The following is a 26,322-nucleotide window of genomic DNA, read 5'->3' on the forward strand; positions in this document are numbered from 1 at the left end:
AGATATTGATCTTCTTTGTCGAGTTTGTTCTTGTTCAGTTGTGCTATTCAGTGTACTAACCTAGAAATGTCTGTGGAAAAAATTCCAGAAAGGTGAAGATGACTAATGAGAAAAAAATGGAGGAAGGTAATATAGGGAATTTGGGAAGAAGGTAGGCTGTAGGAAAAGGAATGAGGAGAGCGGTGCGGCCTAGGGGAGGGTGGAATTGGCAGCAGCTGGGAGGTGGGAGGTTAAGGCTGAGTAGCACACCCTTAATATATTACAGCAGCTCTCACGCTAGGAATACTTAGGTATCCTCCTTCAGGAACCTGCCTGGGTTATTAGTTTTCCCAAACCCACAATTAATTTTAATTAAATCATTTTCCTTTTTTAGATCAGCTTCAAAGGAAAAAAAAAGAGGAGGAGTTTCTCTCTTTTCACATCAATGGATTCAGGATGGACATGTCACAGGATGCAAGAGCAAAATCAGGTACTTACTACAGTCACATGGAGGAAGCAGAAGTTTCTGCTCCATGGCATACATACATAAGATATAAATACAAATGCAGTATTTTAAAAGCAGTCTACTCCCCATCTTCGGGATCATCCTGCGGCACAAAACCAAGATAATAAGGTCACAGTAATGGCTGGCAATCCCCGACTAGGAGGCTTCCAAGTAGTGAGGACCTGTTGGCATAATGGTCACATGACCCCTAATTCACACTGCAGATGTGCCCACAAGTTCTGCATAAACGACTCTCCGTTCAAATATTACAGAAAAATAGGTCTTTTCCATTCCACAGGTGGGGAACTGTTTCTGTTGCAAGGAGTTAGATGTACTGAAAAAAAAAACGAAAACAAACAAAACCCCCTCACAACAAAGCAGCGCCTTCCGGGTCCCGCAGAGGCGGCGCGCTGCCTCCGCGCAGCCGCCCAGCGCGGGAGCCCGCCCCGTCGGGGAGCGCCGCAGCGCGGGACGGGGCAGCCTGAGCCTCGCCGGCTGCCGTAGAGCGCGGCGGGCAGCGCCTGCGCCGGAGGAGCCGCCGGCGCGGCGCAGCCCGGTAATGGCGCACCGCGCGGGCGGGCGGGCGCTGGCCCTGCTGCAGGGCCGCCTGCGCCTCCCCGCCTCGGCGGCGGCTGGCGGCTGCCCGGGCCGTGGGCAGGCCCGGCTCGGCTCCACCGGCGCCGCGGTGCAGAGGGCGCCGCAGGCCGCCGGCGCTGAGGAGGCAGGTGAGGGCGGGGGCGCCGGGCCGCGCTGCCCTCCCCACCCTCCCTCCCGCCTCAGGCGGGGCCCGGTCAGGGCGTCGCCCCCCCCCCTCCGGCCTCGGCCGTGTGGGCCGGGGCGGCCCTGCCGCTTCTCGCGGGGCGGCGAGGCGGGGCGGGGGGAGCGTGTTTCCAGCGGGCGGTTCGGGCCTGGGAGAGGCTCCCGGGCCTCAGCAGCGCGGCGGGTGCTCCGCGGGGGGGGGGGGCGGGGCCCGGGGTCCCCGGCAGCTTTGCTTGCCCGCCGTAGCGCCGGGGCGCAGCGCGGGAGAACAGAATCTGCTGTCGTTGTTTAAGATTTGATTTATTAATGTGGAAATCAGCTAGAGGTAAGCTAAGTGGTAGCCGTTATCCCCGAGGGGCTTCTTTAGGCACCGCGTAGATGACGTGTGATTGTTGCTATGTGTTTGCCGCAAGCCAAGAAGAGACAGCTGGTGAGGACCATGCAGAGTTGATGTGCTGTGACTTGGATGTACCATGTGACTTAACGTGATAATCTAGTTGTGAGCCTGAGTCTTGTGCTTATGCTGATGTTTGTGTTTCAGGGCTTGAAGAGCATTAGGTGGCACCTTTTTGATAGAAGATCAGACTGTATTATCCCAGTTTCATTTTGCGTAAGCTAGCACTGCTGACAAAAGCAAGTCTTTTGCTGTTCACGTCATTGTGCTAACACAAATATGCAGCAAATTGGAGTAAGAAACAGTTCCAGGTTCCAGTTAATTTTTTTTTTTTGATCTATCACCTAGATCATATTTCTCACCTGATTTGTTACATGACCGTGTGAATATTTAGGTTAGCATCAGAGAGCAGCATTAGGATATATATGAACGCCATGTGGAAGATGAAGGTGTTTCTTCCAGTAGTGTTGCTTAATGCTTATTTAGTGCCATTGTTTCACAGTCACTTTAACTAAAAATGTTGTTGGAAATAGGGGAAGAAAGTAAAGTTGAATGCCTCTCTCACATTTAAAATGCTTACAACGACCATTTGGATGTGATGATCTGCATCTGTGCTATGCTTGGGCTGTGCAAATGGCAGCAGAGCTTAGGGAGCACACAGCTCAGAGCACACATTCTGCTATAGTACTAAGTATATGCAAGTAGTGTGTCATTAAAGATTGCGTAGCCAGTCTGGCCTAGTAGAAGGAGTAAGAAGATTTGGGTTCATCTTCTGGTTGTGTCATTGGCCTTATAGGACTTGTCACTTCTGCATCTCAGTCCCTTCTCTGTCCCCAGGGACAATAGGATATTTATCTTCTTCATAAAGTGCTTCTTCAGTCTTCTACTGAAAAGTACTGTATAAAATTAAGCTATTGAAGCAACTACTTTGAGTAGTTATTATTTATAAATCTGTGTGAGAGACACAATAAACTTCTTGTAAAATAAAAAAAAATTTTTAATAATAAGTGCCTGACGATCTTCATTAGGTTATTGTTAAGATTGTTTTGAGGCCATGAATCCTATGTATTCCTCAAAATCAAAAACAAAATAAAGAGCTCTCTGAACCTTCCCTACCTGATAGCTGCCACAGGGAAATAACTGCATACTCTCCAACTTCCCAGTCTGAATTAGGAATGACGGTGTTAATGGGGAGCAGTTTCACAGGCTGTGATAGTAATGTGAGGTGGTCAGTTGACAGTTTGAGAGTTATGCAGGGATGTGATTATTATTTTGAATTTAGGATGTTGCCCCCCCCCCCCCGTATGTAATCAACAAAAATATTTTCTGTGCTTATCAATGTTGCAGCATGTCTTATTTCCACGTTGATTCTGTAAGCTGTCAGCAACAATATATATCATTAGCAGTGTGGTGGGATGTGACTGATCTGTGGGTTAATTAATTGATAAGTAGATGAAAGTGTAGTATTAAATGCATTTTGGGGGGGTAGGAGTTTACTGTAAAAGAAGATGTTGAGCTGTAAAAATAACTAAGTGTTTCATTGTTCCAAAGGTAAAAGTGCTGGTTTTGTGGTAGCGGAGTTAGATTTTCTTTTCAGTGCAGCTTGCCAAAGGCCTAGCTTTGCCTGGTACCCTAGCTAGGTCCCTTATTGCCGGATTAGTACACAAAATCCAATTGTGTACGCTGAATTTTCTGATAGTGAATAGCAAATAAGAGAAGAGCAAGTATTTCTTGTACCATCAACCTTCCTGTGGGATCAAGAAAATCCAGTATTGTTTTCTTCCTATGTTTCCTAGTCTTCATTCTTACAAATGTACACATTTGTGAGAGAATTGCACTTATGTTTCTTGATTGTTTTCCTGTGCTGCTCTTGGAGAGCCAGAGGAGATCTTTGTTCGTTTGTCCAATCCCAAAAGAGAAGATTAAATGTGCTAAAATCAGTTTTAAATCTTCATGTTTGTGTAGAAAAACCTTGGTGCTCATTTGTTCACACAGATGCTGAGGTCAGTACCAGAAGGAAGACGTTCGCTGAGGTTCAAACAGAACGATTGGAGCAAGCAGAACGGACTATTTTAATCAAGTGTCCACCAAAAATTAATGAGAAAAAATTATTGCAGTATTTGTCCAGTCACGGAAAAATTAACAGTCACTTCTTTTTTGAAAATCGTGTAAGTAATTAATAATGTAAACTAAAACTTAAAAAGAGTGCTAGCATTTGGACTAGGCCTTATATATGTAAGTCGAGCATATTATGCACAGCTGATGTATTAAACTTGCTTTTATCTTTACTAAAGTTTACAAGTTATTGAGTAACAGGTTTCTATTCTTAAGTCAGCTATGCAACATCTGCTCTAAATGATGGATAGCAACCTGTTTTGAACTAAATCTTTGAAACTTATACATAACACTTCTCACTGTTCTAACAGTAGAGCTAACCTTTTAATGTGTTTTTAGAATATTACAGTTGCAAAGATAAATGGATTTTAGTACTTTTGTGTTTAATGTTCACTGCCAAGAGTTGCATATCTTAAATATTTTTGACCTCTTGTCAAAAGGTGTCTAAAAACTGTTGAGGTACGGAAAGTAGCACTCAGCTTCAAAACTGTTGTACTATATTGTTGCAATGCTCCCAGGAAATATCTGGATGACATCAATACAATCAGTTCAAGACTCGTATGCAGTTATCTAACCCTGTCTGTTTCCATTTTTAATGTTTTAGGGTATCCATGCCTTAATAGAATTTTCTGAAAAGAACAGTATAGCCTCATTACAGGATGTTATTGGAATCCCAAGTGCTACAGAACATCATGTTGTTCCATTTAAATCTAGACTTTTTATTTTCACGCTGAAAAACCCAGTGGGTCAAGCTGCTGCTGAGACACCAATTCACCTCTCTCCTCAGTCTCACATTCCAGTGAAAGACCTTATTCAAAAGCTTTGTGGTGCTGAGAGTGTAAGTATAGATTTGTAGATCTCTCTCAATTAAAAATGAACTATATCTGTTTCAGATTTGCAAGTGGACATGTACAACTTAGAATGCAGTTTATTTCTGTCTTTAAAAAAATTAGGATTTTGCGTGAATGCCTCTCATACATTGGAACAAATAGGTGAAATTTGTTATTTTAATTGTCAAAAATATTTTTCTGTATGAAATAAACCTTTCTGTGAATCAAAATTTTGTTCAAACCACAATGATATTAAGTAGACAAAAAGATATATTATGGGTCACTGTATCTTCACATTGTTCAATTTCTTAACTAGATAAGTAGTCAGATGTACACTCTACTGAATGAGTATCAGCTTACAGAAGAAAATATCAAGCTCCGATTTTTGGCCTGTTCTCTGGTTCGGGATTTCGCACGTGCATATTTTCCAGACAGTGTGGTAAAGCCATTTGGCTCTTCAGTGAACACCTTTGGCAAATTGGGATGTGATGTGGACATGTTTCTGGACTTTCACAAAACAGGAAAGCACACTACAAAAATGGTAAGATTATGCTGTGCATCTTCAATCTGTTGGATTTTTTCAACAGAGCAGCTCATTTGCTGCTTTACATATAGAAGTCGGTGTACTTATACTCTGATAAGGGTTTCACATGAGCCTGTACTAGAGATTGTTAGCAAGTTTATTTGAATGTTTAGACTTGAAGACTCTCAAAAACTGAGTGTAAAATGAAAGAAGAGATGTTTCTCATTATAGACAAAAATGATTTGGTGTTCATGTAGGCTTTGTCTGCGCCATCAGGGTGGATTTCACTGGGGAGGAAACCGTCATCCCACAGAACTAATTCAGCAAAGCCAGACCTTACCATCCTGCTGTTGGTTTTCCTTCTCTGGAGCTCTTGGGCATATGCTTCAAGCATAATTATTTTGTGCATGTGTGCACATGTGTTACTGGAGGGTTGTCAGACTCTTTTCCTTGGTTTAAAGAGTCACTTCAACATTTAAAAAGATTATTTCAGGTGATCTTGTTTGTAGGTGGTATTGTTTGCCACAGTTAGGAAAATCATGCTTGACTGTGGCTCTGAAGCAATTTCCTTTATCGCTGTAACTATTTTTGTTGATAGCGTTAACATGAAATGTTGGTCAGTTTATGAAAAGCATTTTAGTTTTCTTGCTGAGCTCACACAGCGAGAATACTTTCTAATTAATAGCTGACAGTAGACTTGGGCAGAGAAGACTGTAGATGTGTAATGAACTAGGTAAAAATAAGGTAGGTGTTCTGAATACGATCTCCATTATCTGCAAACCAGACATGCTAATGATATTCTTACCAGCGTATAACAGCCTGTTATGCTGTTGGCATGGCAGCTGTATTAATGTTAAAACATTGACATTGCATTCTTGGTGGTGCAGACTGCATGGGTAGTGTGGTATGTACTACAGTTGTATGAACTCATCTGGGTGCTCTAAATATCGTAGTATTAGAATGTTACTCCTGAGCTGCCGTTTTATCATTGGATGTTTTGAAGCAGCTTACCCTCTCATGGGACTGTGGGAGGTGCTCTAGGCCTGCAAAATTCTGTGATAGGAATCAAAATAATACAGTGGATGTTCTGAGAGGCACCAAAGAGATGAGGCCATCTCTCCCCTCAGTGCAGGGATAGATAGCTGTATACCTGTGTTGTTTTACTGGGAATTTTGTCATGCATCTGCAGAAATTGCTACAGAAAAGAAAGCACAGGGTGTCCGTAATTATTTGTCCTGCATCATACCATAAATGAACCGTACTGTTTAAACCTATTGTAAACTTTGAAAGTATTTGGAGGTAGACTGGATTACTAGCAATTGTGATTACTTGTGGACAGTTGAGATATTACTGTGGGGCTTCTTCAGCACAAGCCATCAGGGCTGCTATTGGAGCTCATGTCTTCATGTTACATGACAGGTTAGTAGGCTGCGTGGCACATTTAAACTGTTACATATGGTGCAGTGAGGCTTTTGCCTTGTATGCAAGCATAGTCATTATGCATTAAAGAAGATAATCTTGTTGGTTTTATTGATCTTTTGGACTGCTAAAATGTGGGCATATCTGCTGCCTCAGTTTGAAAGGATGTATAAAAATAAGGTACATTAGAGAGTTGCCCTATAAAGGGGAGTAAAAATCACTAGTGCGACTCTTGCATCTTGTTTCAGGCATAACCAAAGAATAAAAGATGCCAGCACCTAGAGAACTTTGTAGGAAATTGTGATGTGGGTACATCTTCCCTAATAGGCAACCTATGCTTAATGCTTCCGAGAAAGCAAAAATGGTATTCTCCCTGGCAATTTGTGTTACTAATGTACATAAGCTGGTTGTCGTTCTTGAGACAAGTGAATGAAGGAAGGTAATTTTAATTATAAGATGACTTAGCAGCAGGGCAAAGGATATCTTCTGTCTGCCAAACTATTGCAGACTTTCAGGAGGCTACCAGCAGTGGAGGAAGGCCAGGTATTTCAGCATCTGTTTACATTTATTTATTTATTTATTTAGTCTCATGGAAAACTGATCAGTGATTGTGAGTTAAAAAGGCAGCAAAGGTGGGAGCATTCTTTACCATGGAATCTGTGACTATTTAAATTCTTTTTTCAGTGTATTTTATTCTTCCCAATGGGTAATCAAAGGACTAGTTATCAATACTGTGTTTGCTGAGCACAGAGATGATGTTTTTAACATGTAGGCAGTTTGGGAGAGTAGTGAGTGACTTTAAACGTAGTTTAACGATCATTTTAGAGTCACAGTTTTTGGATTAAAACAGTTATGCTTCTTTTTGAGGGTAGTATATCAATTTACCCAAAGTACTAGTTTACTTTATCCACATCTGTTGTGGGCAGCATGGCAAGAACAGGGGGAGAACCACAGGTCTGGGGCAAATGTATCAGTTCTTCATCGTACCCCCAACTGGAACCAAAACTGTATATGAAGGTCTTATCAGTTACTAAGATGGTCATCTAGCTAAGATGGTCATCTAGCTAAAATGTTCATCTAGCTTCTGAGATATACTGAACAGTTCTCTGGGAAGGCCCACTGTGATTTTTGTTACGCACAAAGGTAAAAACACCAGCATACTGACTCATCAGCCAAGTCCCCATCTTCTTCTTACCTACCTCAGTCTCTAACCTATTCACTCCCACTTAAAGACTTAAAGGTACCTCGAGGCAGCTGCATTCTCCCTTTTTGTATAGATGTGGGTTCCTTTCACTTTGAGCCAGCCCTGCTCCAAGGTCATAGCACTTTAATCCTGTTTGGCGATGTAGTTCAGGGTCCACTGTTCTGGTACAAGGTCCATGGCTTCTGAATTGTGCCTGTCTATAGGTGCTTGGTTTCTTTGCACCTGGTGATAACAAAAGTAACCTCATGTAGTTCTGTCTCAGAGGACTGGTTAGGTCATTGTGTAATGCTTTTCATTTAGTGTGCATTCACCCGTAATGTGCTCCAAAGGGAGGGTTAAGTCAGTGTCAAGTATCAGATTAGCAAGCAAAAATAGCTGAGGTTTAAAAATACAGAGAGACTATAAAAAGAGCAGAGATTTTATAGAAATGCTTTATTTCAGTATAAACTATGTGTATGAAAATTACAACTACAAAGACATACAGGAAGATGCATGTCTAATATGGTCAGAATGCAGCTCCAAAATGTATTTATTTGTCAGAGAAAATATATCTGATGTGAAATTATTTTCAGTTTTAGAGAAACTTATCGCTATTTTAAAACACTGAGAAATCTGCATGCCAAAATTTTTGGATTCTTTTCAAATGAAAAAGATTTTCTTTTACAGTGCTACTTGATTCAATAATAACATGTTGTGCTGTGAGGATATGGAAGGAAAATACCAGTAGTATGAAATCAGCAGTGGTTAGGTTTTTTGTTTGTTTGCTTTATACTTAAATCTGTGCTTTTTTCTGTCAGAGTGTACATGCTGTCTCAGGAATTCCAGAATTACTTGCTTTAGACAATAGTGTCATGTATTATTATACCCTCATCTGAGCAGCTAATTTCACGATAAGTGGTTCGCTATTAACCTGCAAAAATTGAATCACTGAGAAAGAATATAAAAAAGAAAGTAGCATGTTTTACCAAGTTCTGCAGGCTGCTTTAAATAATGCATTGGTCTTAGAATCTCTAATTGCACAGACTCCTTTGCAAATTGTTGTAGTTTTTCAGAAGTATTCTTAAATATCTCTTTAGTTCCACAGCTAACAGTTTACTTTTAAAATTTTGTGGTAGAAAAAAGGTCCCTTTGAAATGGAGTATCAGATGAAAAGATTACCGTCTGAAAGATTAGCGACTCAGAAAATTCTGTCTGTGATTGGTGATTGCCTTGATAATTTTGGTCCTGGATGTGTGAGTGTACAGAAGATACTCAATGCTCGCTGCCCGCTGGTGAAATTTTCCCATCAGCCAACAGGATTTCAGTGTGATCTGTCAGTGAGCAACAGGTAAGACCTGTTTTTAAAAAGTTTAGGTAGAATATACCTATGATCTGGAAACCTGTAATGAACACTGTTTAGTAGTTTGGGTTGTTTTTGTAACGAATATGATAAAAGAGAACTTAAAATTGCTGGCTCTGAAAGTACAAATGATATTTTTGAGTTGTAAAGCTTTTTTTTTTTAATGTCTTTAAGATACTCTTCTCCAGTATAGTAAACACTTGCTAGCTGAACCTGAATTCCTGAAGAACACACTGTGCAAAAATGCTGTCTTGTAAGGAATTGAAAGAAGAAGGGTTCTTTAGTCATTACTTCCCTTCACACACGTAGACATATGCACAGTGGCCTTTGGACTTCTTTTCAGATTAAGAAACTGCATTGTATTAATTTTCATTGTAGTCTTTCAGCTGCTTTGCAGTGATTGGGTTTCTAGTTATTTCAGGGTTCTTTGTTTGTTTTTTTTTTTAAGTGCCTGTGTACACCTCTTTGCTGGCAAGGTATCTTGAATGAGAAATTATCTCACTGCTTCAGAAAATAATCTTAAGTGTTACTGTCATTAGGACTTTTCACAAGAGTGTCCAATAGAGGGAGCAGGCTTCTTAAAAATGTCCCTTTGTGTGCGTTTTCCCTCCCACTTGCTCTCGTTTTTTAGGTGATTAGTGGTTGATAGGAAACATTTTTTTTTTGTTTTGCTGTCACTTGTTTTATTAAGAATAGCAGTTTATGACAGTGCTACAGATATATACTGGATTAAAGATACACTTGAAAATAAGTACCTAACCCTTTTCATTTGTGTCAGGGAGTGATAAAATATGCGTGATTATCTTTCAAGAGGACTTTGATATGACTTTTAATACAGATTCTGTGATACAATCAGATCCTAGATTGAATTTTCTGAATTATCCAAAATCCTGTTTCAGAATATGCAGGAGTTGTTTTAAGACAATACTGAGCAAATCTATTGTAGCAAAATTATTTTTCTGCTTTGAAGCAGAATGTTATATATGCAGCCACAGTGACTCTGCGAACTTCTTTGTAGTTCTCTGCTGAGCAGTTGCTCCGTTGTGACTGTGTGTTCTCTTGAACACAGGGAAGCACTTCACAGTCAAAATTTTAAAAGTCAAGGTATTACAAAACTTTGACATGGCAAATTTACCTAAAATGCAATTTTTTCAAAGGAATTAAGTGCAAAATTGGGAACAAAAACTCCTGCAATGGTAGTTCAACAAGCACTTTAGACTAAAACTGTCCCCAGAGTAAGTCTTGTTCTTGCACCCTGCTTCCATTACATTTTTTTCTGCTTTTTCTTGCCCTCCCTTTTGTACAGTACAAGAATGCTTGTACGAGCATGTGATGAAGCAGATCAGAAACTGATCCGTTTGAAAACCATTATCCTTCTACTTGAGTTCTTTTTCAGCCGGATCTGGATCTGGATAGTTGTTACAAATAACTATCAACAATATGGATGTGGTAGTGTGGGAATGAGAGCAAGCGTCTGCAAGCAAAGCTGCTGCTTCTAGCAGCAGTGACTGCTTATGTTTGCTTAAAGCATTTGCTGAACAACAACCTCAAATTTATTCCAGCCACACTGAAAATGTCTTAATACTTTACAGTTCAAAATTCAGAAATGTATTCTGCACTGTAACAAACTGAAGGACATCAAACTTCAAACATTAGTCATTTGAAAACTCCCAAGTTGACTTGTTTTGCAGGTTGCACTGTCTCTGCACATTACTTATTTTTCAGTTCATCATATTATAACTCTTTGGATTAAGGTTGTAAAAGAACTTCTAGTTTGCACTTATATTAGGATATAGAGAGCATCTAATGTACTCCAAAGACATTTGTGAATAAATTAAATGTAAGTTTTCAGCCTTGATTCTGTGTAGTTTTGCTCCTGAGTACTTGATTTCCCTCCCCCCCCCCCCCCCAAATGATATGGAATAAGGAAACAATGCAAGTCCAGTATTAGTATTTACCCCAAACTTCTTACTATGAGAAGCTATCAGGAATTTAATCCTGGACAATCTCAGGCATTTTCTTCTAATTTTTTAACAGGTAAAAGTTATTATTATTTTTTTATGGATATCCTCTTCACTTGTAACTGATGCTCTAGGACTGAACAGCTAGCACTGCATCTGGTACTTCACAATTCTCTCATTATTTACATGTGTCTCATACTTTTTCTTCCTCAGCATTGCTATAAAAAGTTCAGAACTCTTGTATATCTATGGTTGTCTTGATTCCCGTGTAAGAGCACTAGTGTTCAGTATACGATGTTGGGCCCGTATTCATGGACTTACAAATAGTGTTCCTGGTGCTTGGATTACAAACTTCTCTCTAACAATGATGATCATGTTTTTTCTGCAAAAGAGATCACCACCTATCATTCCAACACTAGACCAACTTAGAGAACTAGCAGGTAAGGACAACTGTTCATGAAAGAAATTGGAATGACTCTCACATTTATTTTTCCCTAAAGTTATGAATAAACCCAAGCCATTTCTTTATGCTCTCAGATACCCATGTGTATTGTGTATTCCATATGTTTGAGGGAATATGCAAGTTTCACTTGTATTTTTTGCGGGAAGAGAAACCCCACATTTTTAAAAGCAAAATAAATCCATTTTCTTTACAATGCTAAATTCTACTTGGAAGTGTTAAGGTTGTTCTATGCCTCATTTGTTTTCATCAAAGCTGTCTTGGTGCTGCTTCCACACACTGACTGGTTTTGGTTTATTTTGATTTTTTGTTTCAGAAGACTTGTAAATTCTCAAATGTCTCCCCACTTGTTATCAGTTTTGTCCATTGATGGATATGTTACATATTGTTTTATAGACATCAGATGCTTTAAAGAAGGGTTAAAATTTTTCTCACAATTTGTAGTATCCTTGAGACTGTTCAAGACATCTAGAAATAATTCTTACATCTTTGCAAGGTAGCTGTTCCAGCCATTTCATACATAGCTTTCAGGGTATGATATCTTCACATATCTTCAGTAAATCTAATGAAAATATGGAGAATGACATCCCAAAATCTCTATTCCTCACTTATGTCTTGTGCTTATTGACATGCTTCCTTACAAGTTTTGAATAGATAGAGTTGTGTTCAGTTGCTTTAAAAGCAGTTCAAACATTTTTGTCAACATTTATCAACAAGCTTTCAAAATGACTGTAGAATTCTTATGCACAAAACAAAACACCTATCTCAAAATTTTGCACGAATGTTCCTAATCCTCTTAAGTTTTGCAGAAAAAGAGGCTAGACAATTCAGGTCTGATTGCCGAAACCCTTATGCAGTTATTAACCTTGTAGATTTGTGTTGTTTAGTGGATAATAAACCACTGTATACAAAGGTACCAGGTTTCTTTGTTAAAGGAAATAACTTCAGAGGTATAAATGTCATATACATTCTTCCTGTAAGCTTTTGAAAATACTGCATTTACTCATGCTTGTTTTCCTTTGCCTATCTGTAGAATTATTTTTTTGTCTTTATCCATTTAACTTGAATCTTGACCTGAGAGTCCACTTTTAAATCAAATCATGAGTTGATTTACTTTATACAATAGCATTCATTGAATTCAGTCATGTCATAGATATCAGACATGACTGAATTCAGAATTTTATTAAATACAACAGCATTTTTGTTGTTTATCGCTTCAAAATACATTTGCAATTTTTGTTTTAGATAAAGAAGACCAACACATAATTGGAGGTTATGATTGCTCATTTGTTAGTGATTTCAGCAAGATTAACCCCACAAAAAATACAGAAACACTTGGTAGGTAAATCTTTAATTTTTTTTTGCCAGTATTTTGAGAACAGACCTTTTCTTACTGTTACTATTGGCTCATGTGTTTTGGGTTTTTTTTTTCTCCCCCTTTAGATGTATTGCTGTGTGACTTTTTTGAATATTTTGGAAACTTTGATTTCAGAAAGAATTCCATAAATCTTCGAAAGGTAAATGCATTTTAATCTCTCATCATTATCTACTGAATTCTTCCATTTGCTATTTGAGAAACTACAGATGTTAAACAACCATTTCTGTGAACTTTAGTTGTACGTACAGAGTAAATTGGTGATACCCAGAAACCGAGTCCCTTTTATGAAGAAAGTGAGCTTTCTTGTCAGAATGTCATCACTTAGTGTAACATAGCTGTAGCACTGGGTATATTGGAAAGCACAAACTCTAATGCTAAGCCTGTAGGATGTTTTGTTTTTTGTTTTTTTTTTATTGACTACTGTGTATCAAAAGTGGCTGTTTTAAAATGGCTCCTGCTTTGATTCTATGGGAAGAAGACTTCTTAAATGTCACGACATATGTCATAGCAAAAGTCTGTTACAAACCCTGTATGCCAACGGGCTTTGCAGTTAAAGTTGGGAGTCCAGACCCAAACAATGTCCACATTAAATCTTGTAACTGAGTTTTGAAACTTTCTTCTGACGTTTCAGTTTCCTACTGCAGTTTATGCTAGCACACAGTGTGGGTGGTTACAATTCGGTAAGCATGACAGTTAACAGGATCATTCTGTGCTTGCCCAGAAGTCTGCACTAGCGTTTTGGTTTCTGTATACATTTCATTCATGCTGTTTATTGATATGTGTGTGTGTACATACATAAATACACATGCACACACACACACGATATGGATACTGGATAGGGGATTTCAGTGCAGTGTTGCTATGTGGACACTTCTGTGTATGTTCTGTTTCCTATTTGAGCCCTGTGGGTTACTGGCATATAAGCTTTTTTTTATTTTTTGACAATGCTCAGGTTGATCCTAGAAACTAATCCATTAAGTTGAGGAGCCTTTGTCTGCTTTTAAGCCTCAAAAAAGACAAGCAAAAACCTCCACATGGTGGAGCCTAGAGTAGACAGGTGAATTGTCTGTGCTGCTGGTGTGCTTTCTGTTCAACCAATTCTTTTGGCCCTGGGGCAGCAGTGTGTTGTAGCATGTATATGGACATTTCCTTACTGGGCAAGCCTAAGCTGGTAAGTTCATGCTAGAGCTTGCAGGGGGTCTGTAATAAAGAGAAGGTCAGCAAAAGAGCACTAATAAGCATAGAGATGGCAGTGCATTTAAATAGCAGACTACATAGTGTCAACAACTTGCCTTTTACTCTGCCGAGTGCCCGAAAGTAGACCATGATCTGAAGATCTCTGTGCTTAAAGGCCAGAATGAACTGTGAGGAATCTCAGCCAAGGCAGTAACCATGTTGTGCTATACTAGCTCTTGATAAGCACTGTGACAGGAATGGTTTGAACATATGGAGTGCTTGTAGTATTTTAGCAGACTGGGCTGTGCAGGTTAAAATGGCTCACTCATGCTGCTCCATACACAAATGGTGATAGGATAGGAGGCTGTAGTGAGTAAGATTTCAGGCTTCTGGAAAAGCAAAGGGGGAATGGCCAAATAGACAGGCTAAGTTCTACTTGTGTATTGTTTGTCTTGAAGGAAGTGTAAACTGAACGTACCAAGGAGAACAACCACTGAGAGGATTCAGAGAGGAATTGTCATACAGTCAGATTGACAGGGAAATTAACTTGATTAATTATCACTTTCTTTTCAACAAAAAGTTCTCTAGTAGGTCAAAACACTTTTACTGTTAGTGCTAATGTAATAACTCAAGTGATTTGTTATTTGTTGTGCCTATAACACATGTGCATCTTTGGCTTTTACTTTTAACTATCTGCAGGGAAAGGAAGTAAATAAACCTGAGTCGTCTCCTCTTTATATCTGGAATCCCTTTGAACAAGACCTTAATATCAGCAAGAATGTTAATCAGCCACAGCTGGAGAAATTTGTCGCTTTGGCCAGAGAAAGTGCCTGGATATTACAGAAGGAAGATAAAACTCTGCGAATGGTCAATAAAGAGCCTTGGGGACTGGCAGCCCTTCTGATACCATTTGGAAAAAGTAATCCCAACAAGATCAAGAATAGGATGAAGGGAATAGGAAGTGAAACAATCAAAAGCCTCTTGGACTCTTTAAAGTTAAGTAATGTGAACAATCTACAAAAAGCAGTGGGAAAATGACTTTTGGTGTGGAAACACAGTAGCTGCTATTCTGTTTTAGGAATTGAATGCAACACAGTCTGAAGGACATTAACATTTCTTTTATGGTGAAATGGAGAGTCAAATGACTTCTGTTTTCCATTGCCATGCTTTCTGTACAGGTCTGCTTTGCTTCTCTGTACATTATCTCTTCCTTACTCTCCACCTCTCCATCTGCTCTATGAATGAAGAACATTCAAATGCAAGTTTTACAGATACCTTTTGGAATTAGCCTGCAGTTGGGCATAGTTTTTAACAAAAATACGGACAGAAGGAGCATGGGAAAAAGCCTTTGGGAATTCTGTTAGCTAACACACAAATGATGTGCTAAGCAAAAGCTCCAGAAGCAGCCACCTTTCAGTGAAACCACAGTTTAAAAGATGATGAATGGTAGTACTGTTACTTCCATTGCAGCCACATTCTGGGAGCCAGTAAAACCAAAGTGCATGTGTCTATTTTTGTAATTGTTTTTCATTCATGTGGATAGTTCCAAAACACAATAAAGAGGATGGAATTGGATAGTAGGGTTTGCAGTTTCATAAAGCATTGCTCTCCAGGGATTTTACAACTGTTTCATATTGGAGGAGTGGGTTTGCTATGGCGTATGCCACCTGTTCTCAAACTTGTTCAATCAGGTCTTTTTTCATGTGGGTATCCATAGGACTGGTTCCCAGCCACACATACATATACACTCCTCTGTCATCTTGCCTTCAAGTTCACTTTAAACTGATATTTTGTGTTCCAAAGGGCTTTTGCAGCCACTTTTTGCCTCATTTCTCTCTGTCCCTCACAGAGATACATAGGGGATCACTTGTCATCCTTGAATCCAGTCCCGCCTTGTCTTTCAGATATTAAGCAGTGTTGCCTGTCACTCTCCCAGATTGGCTTGACCGTTAGGTCAGTGTTTCTCCTTGGCTCAAAGGTACCATTGAATTCTCAGTGTGTCCGCCACAGAACTGTGTGTTTTGGAGGGAGCGAAGTCAGACAGAAAGGGAAATAGAGAGCGGAGACAAATGACAGACAGATATTCTAGGTAGACTTGTAAGTCTTCTATCCACCCAGTTTAGAGCCACTTATGTGCCCTAAAACTGTGCAACTGTGATATGAACAACTACACAGCCTGTTGTTACTCTTAAGAGAAATTCAGAACAAGAAATTATGGTAACTCAGAGAACATCATATAGATGCAATATTGATGTTCATGATTAGTTTCATTTTCAATTTTTTTTTTTATGCTGCAGTGGTATATGATTTTTTATGGAATTATTTTCTGTTCATGTAGTCTGAACTGGTATGTTAGTATTAACAGTTGAAAAGGATGTTTTCTCTTTTTCCTGAGGTATACTTATTGGAAAAAATGTGGGAGTAATGCATACTTCCAAAGCACTTGTGTAAAATTTTGCTCCTCCCTCTGGGCAAGGAAAACTGCTGTTCAGCAGTTAGTACTCTAAACTGTTAAACCTTGAGTGACTTGAAGACACTCTATCAGATCGACTCCATATTAATTTATTTGTTTTTTTTAAATAATATTCATATGTGTGAATTTCTTGTTCATAAATGTTTTATCAAAGGAATGACTCGCATATTCATTATCTTGGTCATAGGAATTAATTCTCATATTAACTTCTTCAAGATTGAGCCTTGAAATTCAATTTAAATCCCTGTGCTAGTGAGTGAACTTCTTTTTGGTGGCTGGTATGAAATTTGTTGTAACTTGTTATTGACATTAAACAGAACTTTTTGCCACCAAGCTTGGCACTAATGCTGTAAGGAGCCTTGATCTTTATAGAACCTAGAGAGATGTTTTCTTGATTACTTGATGTTTTTTCCGGTTAGATAGAATGGGTAACATTGCAGTGTAGTAATAAGAAAATGGCATATCAGTGATGGAAGCATACACCAGAATTGTGATAGTGTAATGTACTCCTCAGAATATATATGTATTGGTTCACTCTCTTTGATCTAGATAAGAAAGTTCTGATAAGAATTTTGCCACCGAGGCACAAGATACACGTAGTCCAAGATCAATAAACTTAAACAGTTGAGCCACTCTGAAATATATGCCTTTGGTCAAAATGCCTCAGATGTAAATGTGCATAGGCATTCCAGCTGCTTAGTATTCCTTAAAAGGGAGGGCAGAGCATGGTTACTATATATGCAGAGGTTTTTTAGCATCACAGCATTTGTCTATTTAAACTTTGTCCCTTTTGGGAATAGTTTTGAGCAACTGTTGTGGCTGCAGGCTAGTTTCAGGAAAGAAAAGATAGAAGTCAAAAGCATTGTTGTAGCAAAGAAAACACAAAGGTGATTGTTTTAAGTATCTGCAAGTCCAGGGAGCTGGAGGCCAACTGCTGATTACCTTTCTCTGCTCTTGGCTGGTCCTGCAAGTCTGTAGGCTTCATCATCTGGTGTTATAAACAAGCCAGTCTGGCTGATTCCATAGAGGAAGCTGCTAGCTGGGGGTGGAGAGCAGACTGTAAGATTCCCCTGAACATCAGTTGTGTCTGGGAGAAAAGCTATGTGACGTTGCTGGGACTGAAGCCACCTGTGGGAAGAGAACCAGACAGGGAAGAAGTGGATCAAGGTGTGAGGGGGAGGGAAGGAGGTTTTAGCCAAGCAAGGGACATAGAGTGATCATGATTTCCTGAGGGCATAAGCCTTCTTGCACTGAAGATAACTAGAAACAGTCAGTCTTGCCAGTATTGTTCCGTCAGTAGAAACAAGAGTTGGATATTTGTCAAGAGAGGAGCGTGGAGATGGTCTGTACTTGAGAGCTTGCTCATATGCTCTAATGACATGAAAATAATGTTTCGGCAAGAGTGAGGCAATGAGTTTTGGTTACTTCTCGTAAGTTCAGTAAGAGTTTGTGAGTACAAGGTTGGCCTGACAGAAGAGCAACAGAAAATACATCCATGCCACCACAGTGGAGCATAGCGCACAAATCTGAACTAGTCTTGGGTGTGGTGGTGCATCTATAGAGAGCTGCGCAGCACCATGCAGAGACACTAGTTCAGGTGTGGAAGCAGCAGAGCTCTAGAGCCCTGTAAATGCAGCATTGTGCCCTATCCTGCTGCACAGCAGAGTTGTTTGGCTTGGATTTGGCACCATACTGATGCTGTTTTACCTCTGGGTCCAGAGCAGTCAGGCTCTCAGCTGCAGCACAGCTATACTCACAGCGCTCACAGTGGGTCTGTATTTCAAGAGGAACCATGTTCTTACAGCAGTATGTCTTTGTTCCTACAACTTTAATTTGCAAATTCAATTTAGTTTATACTCTCTTGGGGGTTTGGGCTATGTTTTTACTTGACACAATTTTGTGTGTTTGGAAAAATAAAGATAAGCAAAGAATTTTTATTTAAATAATTTTGCCAACAAACTAGTTAAATGTCTCTGCTGAGTTCATCTCAAGTAAGCCTAGGATTTTGAGCTTGAGCTGCTTTAGAGATCTGATGAATCAATAGTTAGGAGGTTTCTCAAAGTGAAATCATCCTGCTAACTGGAAACCCCTGTCTTTCAAATGATTTGTCTTGCTCATCACAGAATTACCACTGAAGTTGTCTTCTAGTACAGAATTGGTCTGCACATCCTGGGCCTCCTGGTCTGACATCCTGCTGGATTTGTTTAAAACAAAGACTAGGATTTATGTAAGGCTAAGCTGTGCCTGGAGATAACATCCCTACCTTGATAATGATATGCTTCACATAGCCCTCTTGTGCCAATCCGCTGCGTTGTCTCTAAGACCTTCTGGTTCAGTGAGGATTTAATATTGCATATTGAATTGTGGGACAGGGACTGTGGGTTTAAGCATGGCAGTCCTTTCAGTACCTGGTGTACTGAAATCTGCGTCCATGGTTGTGTAGCTGTCTCTCATTTTGTAACCTGTCGGTCCTTTATCTGGTCAGTGATTTGAGCTGGATGTCATATCAGGTGATCCAGAAGTTAATTGTCTTTGCTACTCCACAATAAATAATGGTAACTAGTTCTCCATGTCCAGGGGGCAGCTTGTTTGACTATAAAAATCCTTAATTAAAAGTGATATTTTTAAGCAATTTAAACCCTTTATCACTGTTGGAATACAGTACTATCTGGCATGCTTGCTCTGGGAGATGAGTTTGTGGCAGATATGCATATGCATTTCTTCTAATTAATTCTTTGTGGAATATCTGTGTTCAGTGCTATTGGTTTGAAAGATTTGCCTTCCCCTCCGCTTCTTTCTCCTGTGCTCTTTCTTTTCATTACTTCTCATCTGGTTTGATCTGTAAAAAATAGTAGTTGATTTGGCCATAGTGTTTTGTGGAGCGATGGTGAATACAGCTGCGTCTAAGAAATGGGTTGTTTTTAAGACATGGTGCTCTCATTGCAGTGCAACTTTACTGCTTAATATCATGTGTAGATTGAGCCTCTCTTCCATATTGCCTTTTCAGTGGCTTGTGGAACGATCAAGTTAGCTGGACTTGATGGGTTGCACCTATACTGAGCAAGTATTTTAAGAAGTCTGTTCTATTTTCTAATATTACAGGTTTCTTAAATGAAGTTCCATGCAAATTTTTTGAGAGGCGCCTTACCCTTGAAATGATTTCTGTTTTGCCCTGTTATTATTTTCAGTTTGTTCTACAGAAAGATTCAAAGATAGGTTTTTGTTCCCATGCTGAGCTCTCTTGTGGATGCAAATTTGTACTAAATGTAAACATTGTAGCCCTGTGTTGGGAGATGCTCCATGCAAATTTTCAGAATATGTCTTCTAAGTTTTATCTATAAGCCTGATGGGGAAGAAAAAACACCATGAATTACTAAGGCATAGAGTCCTATTCATACTGCTGGTTCCATGGGATGGAGCAGTTCCCATAATTCCGTATCTCTTTTTCTCATGCTGGACACAAGTAAAACTCTGCTGTTCTTGCAAAGAGAAGGTGCATATTTATTACATGTTGTCTGAAAAACAATATTACTTACATTTTTTCTGTATTAGAACTAGTATTAGAGTCTTTCAGGACAAGAGGAAGAACTTAAAGAATACATAAAGGCTTCATATTTCAAGTAATTAGATAAATGGTAATTACTATTAGATTAATTATCAAAATTAATTATATATTGGAAAGTGATGCGTATAACAATCCAGCAGTAACAGGAAATCTTACCCAGTCTCTTTGAACCAGTTTAATTTCCTCCTTCAATTTTCTGTAGGCCTCCCAGGGATGCACTACTTGTTACAAAAGGGTGGGATTTGAGAAAGCATACTGGATGGAAATGACAATGTCCAGTTTATGGGAAGGTGATTATTTAGGCACCTAAGTAAATAAAAGCATTCTTAACTCCATCCAGGAATGGGATTCAGAGATTTAATGACTCCAGAAATACAGTCTAGAGAATGGTTCTGTGAATCTTTAGCTGTCTCATACCTTTTTCTTCTGAAAATTATCTTTAGACACCTATCAAAAGACAGTTTGCTATAATTGCTTGATATATGAGCTTGCAAAGTATGATCTAATTTGAAATGAACATGATCCATTTTGTTGAACCACTAAATACCTTAGTTGTTATAGTTCTGCTATAAACTCCCTTAAACATGGATTTTTAATTGCAGTTGGTTTAGGATTGCAGAACGTCATGATTTTCAGTTATCTTAAAAATGCAAATGCTTACTGATAGCAACACACATTCACGCTTTTTCAACTTATGCTGTATGATATAAGGTCCCCTCTTCATCACTCTAGATAATAATCTTTGAAATGCTTTTTGCAAGCAATTAACTTTATATTTCCTCTAGGAGATAAATAATAAAGAACTCCTTTATGTTTGTCCTAGTAAACTACAGTTCAATTGTACTGTTTCAAGTCTTCAGTGAGATAAAGAATAAAATATCTGATGCTTTCCTTCCCCAGTTGTAGGCAGAGGTTTGTTGCATACAAAAATGAGAACGTGTTTTGTAGAGCAGCGGTTTTCAGCTTATGATCTCTGAACCCCTCAGAATCTGGGGAACTGTGTCTGAAGAACTCACAAAAAAGCAAGAAAACAACCCCCTGAGAAAGAAAAACAACCTGATTGTCAGCCAGCTTAAATTCACTAAACAGAGGTTTTTTAACTTTTAGTATTTTTGACCTTGGTTTTGTGTGAAAGGAACTAATATTGAGTCATGAACAGAGATAGCATTTCTTGCATTTTGTCATTTTAACGTCACTTTATGGCTAATATTTTGTCTAAGTGAATTATTATCTGTGAAAAGTTTGCTTCTGTCACTTAGAAAACATTCTTTCTAATGAAGAGAGAAGTACTATTTTGGATGGCTGACAATTCTGAATGATATCTCTTAATGGGTAGAGAAGAATTTTTTTTCTAGCAGGATAGCTAAAGTTCCTGAACCCTACCCTGATGAAAAAACTTGCATTTTATCCTTATAAATTATAAAGGGGGAATACAGGCATCTCTGTTTGTCTTGATTTAATTTTATGCCACAAGTATAGGGTTACAAGTATGTGGCAGTTAGGCATGAGTGATATGATTTTATGCTCCAAATGCTGATAAGAGAGAAGCTTCAGATCACATAGGTTAATGCAGCCTTGATTCAAAGACACCTAGTCTGAATCTCCTACACTGTTTTAGAGTCCTCCCTCCGTTGCTGCAGAAGTCTATAAATATTGACTAATGCCAGCTGCTTGCTCCCAGTAGGGATGCCCTCCCCTGAAGTTAATCTTTCTGATTCAGTGGGGACCTTTCATTGCCAAGCCGACCCATGGACTTTCTGAAGTCATCTGTTTGTTTTACCTGCCTTTTAAGCCTGAGGAGGCAAAGAACTGTTTGTCATCCCCATTCCCAGCAGGCTTTTTCCTTCTGACTCCAATAGCAGCAGGACACAGCCCTAAAATTCTTCTCAGATACTGAGAGAGTGGACAATAGTATTATAGCATGGGTGTTTCTACTGCTCATGTTTGTGCAATTTATGTACATGTCTGGAAAAAAAAATTTCCCTAGCATCTTTATTCTGTTGGGTGCGGGTTTTTTGTTTTTTTTTTTAATGATGAACTGATTTATTTTTCTGGGGTTTAATGAGCTGGAGCTTTCAAAGTTGTGCTTCCCTTGCTCCCTTGTTATTCCTGGCAAAGAATAGAATTTAAAGTTGAGCCCTGGGTGTTTTTCTTTTCTGTGATAAACAGAAAATATGCAGTTGGTGTCATGAGAGCAGTAGGTGAGGGGATTCAGCTGAAACTTCCCAGCAGAAAATTCTCCGTCTTGCCAGAATGCTGAGGAGATGCAGCAATGATTCATTTCTGAGACAGCGCCATAGGAACACAAGTCCAGTTGTTTGCTGTGTAGGTCATAATGGGGTACAGTGGCATCTGTTTGCAGACTTTACAAAGAAGTCTGGGAATGGGAAGGATTACAGAAAAAGCCCTATTCTATTACTACTTAAACTGCTCCCCTGGCAGGGGTAGGCTATAAACAGTTTGGTGCAAAATAGTTGCTCTCTAGCTGGCATAGGTGGACACTGTCTGTATATGAGCAGGTTTAATTTTTCAGATTAAACAGCTCATTTACTCTTTACCTAAGCTCTGCAATCAAAGTCTGGGCCTGTGTCAAGGAGAAGGCCCTTAGAAATACTCAATCATGCTATTCCAACATGAGTTCCTGACAGCAGTTTATGTATGTGTAGATATTTCATGTACTTAGAGTCAGGGGAAATGGGCAGGTAACTTGGCTAGCTCAGGTTTTTTCTTGCAGTCCTGTGCCTTTTAATGTCTGTAATAAAACTGACTGGTGAGCAAGTTTCTGAAGTGCTGTTTTCACCTATTCAGTCAACGTCAGCTTCACTTATCCTCAGGAGATTAAGTCATTGGAAACATAATTTTGTTTAATCCAATACACCATTTTATTGGACACCCCACTGCACATCGTCACAGTGTCTTCTTGTGGAATATACCAGCTGTCTCCTACTGTCTCTCCTTCCAGGAAGGTCTTTGGTTATTGAAGATCAAGAACCAAATGTTGATCCCTTTTCCAGTGTGAGTGCTCCAAGGGATGGCCCTAGCAATGCTTTTGTTAGGTAGATTTGGAAATCTCAAGTGTATCAATATCATACACTCCTTGGAATGTGGCCTGTCTCTGCATATGCCCACGCAAGCACCTCATGCTCTAGTTTCCAGGTTCGTTTGTCTGGTCCTCTGTTACCACCATACATAGACAACAGCTCTACAAATAATACAGCTCTACAGCTAGGAGAAACCCAGGCATATACTGTGCATGCCTATTTTGGGGAGAGTAGCTCTTTCCCAAATGATGCATCTCCCTGAACTGTCAGCTTTTTCATACTGTTGAGGGAAATGTGAAATGCCTTACAGCACTGATTGAATATAAGTTATGACAACCATTTTAGCCAAAGGATATTTTATTAGGCTTTGCATCATACACGTTAAAGGACAGATTTACTCTCTGTGGCCTCATAACTTCAGATCTGAATAGGTTTTTGAAGCAATTGCAGATGGTGTTCCTCAGTCAGGTCACGTACACATTTATTTTTCTCTGCAAAAACAGAAATAAGTCCTGGACATGATGTTGTCTAAAGATCCTACTTTTGTTGGCATGTTTACTAGTGCAGTGTGGACTTCTGTGAGACTGTCCTCCTCTATCCATCACTCCTAACCATTTACAGAAATTATATTCTCTGGGGTTCAGTTAATTATTTTATAAAAATCTGTCTTGCACAGGAAAAATACCAAGTAAGGTGACAATAGATTTAAAATCTTTGATTGCACTTTTTTTTTTTTTTTTTTTTTTTCAAGTTCCAACTCAGAAGGGAAGTGGCTGGTAACTTTGAGGCTGAAATAAAAATACCAAAGTGAGAATTTGATTTAATCTATCTTTTAAATTAAGCCTCACCACCAAGAACATAAGCTAGGGAAACTCTGTGTGCCTGCTTAAAGGTCAGGTTTCTCTTCCTAGTGCAACTGAAGCTCTAGCCAATGTGTTTGCATAAGTATTGGTAGCTTAACAGCTTTCAACATAACACACTAGCTGAGGATCTTGATTGTTGTTATTGTTTGTGAATAAATGCATAAAGAATAATATTGGAAGGGGTTTCTAGTTTTTGCACTGATATGACATGCGTGTAAACGCAGATAGTAGATTAGGACAGAACACCAGGTTATGACAGAGAAGCACTTTTATCTAAATGCAACTTGAACTTTCAAAGAGCTCTAAGGTCAAACACCAAATCTTTTTAGGCATCTTTGAAAAGCTGCTGACTTACACAGCAGTTTATGCTGGGAAGAAGAAATGGAGCATGTCTTCTGTTGGAGCATCACACTGATGGATGGAGAGCAGGTCTGGTGAGCCAGTAGCCTGTTTCAATCCTGTCTCTGGTTCTATGAATGAGCTAATGTATATGTGAAGGAAAGGGAATTCATCTGGAACTTGAAAACTGATCCAATAAATAGCTCAGTTGGTGCTGTGATAAAAGTATAGCTCACTTTTTCAAATTTTCAAATAATCATTTTTTTAATTAAATGAGATATTTAACCATATTTAACACTGCCACTACTCTTTGTCACTAAAAGAGCTGGAAAAAGGAGTATAAATCATGCGATACACTTCCTGTTTTAGTATCTGTAACAGCAGATTAGGGAGTAGCACAACAGAATGAAAAGACATCTTTTGACAAGACTTTATCGCACATATTTTGACTGTCAAGCTTAAAGATCATATTTAGATTTAAACAGTGTAATAATCACTGTTGTACTGAGCTATTTTTATATGTATCTAACAATGCATTTAGTTTAAATAAAGCTACTTTTAAAGAGGTATTGCTTTTGGTCTGATTCCTATAAAACTTGAGATAAATGAGATCCTCCTTGATTTTATCTACTGGCACTGAGGAAGCAGCTGACAAGATGGGATATTATCTTACAAAGATAAAAACATGCTGTTTCTGTGGGTCAAAAAAGTACAAAGTTCAAGACTGGATTTCCTCATTGTTCAAGAAAACTCTCTTACTCTTCCCTCACAATTCTAAAGCGTTTTATACATATCTTTGCAGAAGCTTGTTGTTCTGATATAATATACTATCCTAGTAGTACTGTTTTCAGAAACAAACTCCTGTATATAATAAGCAAAAGGCACTGAAATCTGCAAAAAAGCTTTGTAGTAACTCAAGGGTGAATATAGTGCTTTCTACTCTAGTGAGCTCATATGTTGATTCAAGAGCAAGCTCAAGGCTGTTAAATTTTTAACTGTGGATCAGCTATGACAACAGTCCTGTAAGTATTCTATTACAAAAACTGAAAGCATTTTTCATGCTTTTTTAGCATGGATAATTAATGGTGCATCCAAATGAGATAGCGTAGGATAATTGTACTCTAAATCTTTAAAAGTGAAAATATTTGGACTAAATGCTGCTGTAGTATAACCACATGCAATTCTAGAGCTACTGGGCAGTGACTCCAGCTGTGATACTTAAACCTTTAGTGAAAACTGGCAGCAGCAAAACACTTTTGCTCTGGTGACTCAGCACAGTCCAAGACAAGAGGCAAGAAAACCTTGGAGACTGTTAGATTTTCTTGTGCCTCTTGAAAGAAAATTGTTCAGTGCCTTCCCATGCACTTCCTGCCAGCGGCTGCTGTAAGGCAGTAGTTTTGCTCATCCTTAAGCTGCAACTGCCACCAAGAAAGCTGGCCTTCTCCTTGGTCCTGCTCCTACCCTGCCCTCTTGTGTGGGCCCAAGCATTGCACAGCCTCACGGAGAATCACACCTGGCAGTGGGACCGGCGGAGTGGTGAGGAGGCCACCCGTGCAGCCCCCTTCACCGCGGTGCCGACGTACGCCACTGCAACGAGCACAAGGAGCGACAAGCTTGGGTTTCTCTTGCCTTCCTGAGCTCTTGTGGCCTGGCAGCAATTAATATCAGACTGTTTTCTAATAACTTGTGTACTCTTTATGTTTTAATCAGAAAACTTGATTCCTGAGACAGCTGCCTCCACTACAACTGTACCCTGACTGGTGGCCCAGCAGCATCCTGCAACGCTGAGCGCGTCTTCCAGGCCACGGCACTGCTGAACCACCCCAGGGCTGAGCTCAGCAAGCTGCACCCCTCGTCAGCAAAGCCCCCAATGGGAGCGAGTTGTTCTTGTGCAATAGTATGGACCTTGCTGCATTTGCTTTTATAATTATGGCAGTGGCGATGTGGAAGACTCTGTCCTCACCCAAATCCAGTGGCAATGGGACTTCAGCACTGAGAG

The 26,322-nt window shown here is 39.4% G+C and overlaps 1 protein-coding gene across 1 annotated transcript; it reads left to right on the plus strand.

Moving 5' to 3' along the window:
- The first annotated feature begins 1,043 nt into the window (after positions 1 to 1,043).
- MTPAP (mitochondrial poly(A) polymerase) lies at positions 1,044 to 24,892 on the plus strand. The gene is given in 10 exon segments (XM_067291845.1): positions 1,044 to 1,209; positions 3,633 to 3,805; positions 4,357 to 4,590; positions 4,899 to 5,123; positions 8,844 to 9,055; positions 11,242 to 11,468; positions 12,734 to 12,826; positions 12,932 to 13,005; positions 14,742 to 15,054; positions 15,057 to 24,892. Coding segments are annotated over 10 exon segments (1,764 nt in total). The 3' UTR covers positions 15,104 to 24,892.
- Positions 24,893 to 26,322: the final 1,430 nt, after the last annotated feature.

Source organism: Apteryx mantelli, chromosome 2 (genome assembly GCF_036417845.1).
Source record: "Apteryx mantelli isolate bAptMan1 chromosome 2, bAptMan1.hap1, whole genome shotgun sequence".
NCBI lineage: Eukaryota > Metazoa > Chordata > Aves > Apterygiformes > Apterygidae > Apteryx > Apteryx mantelli.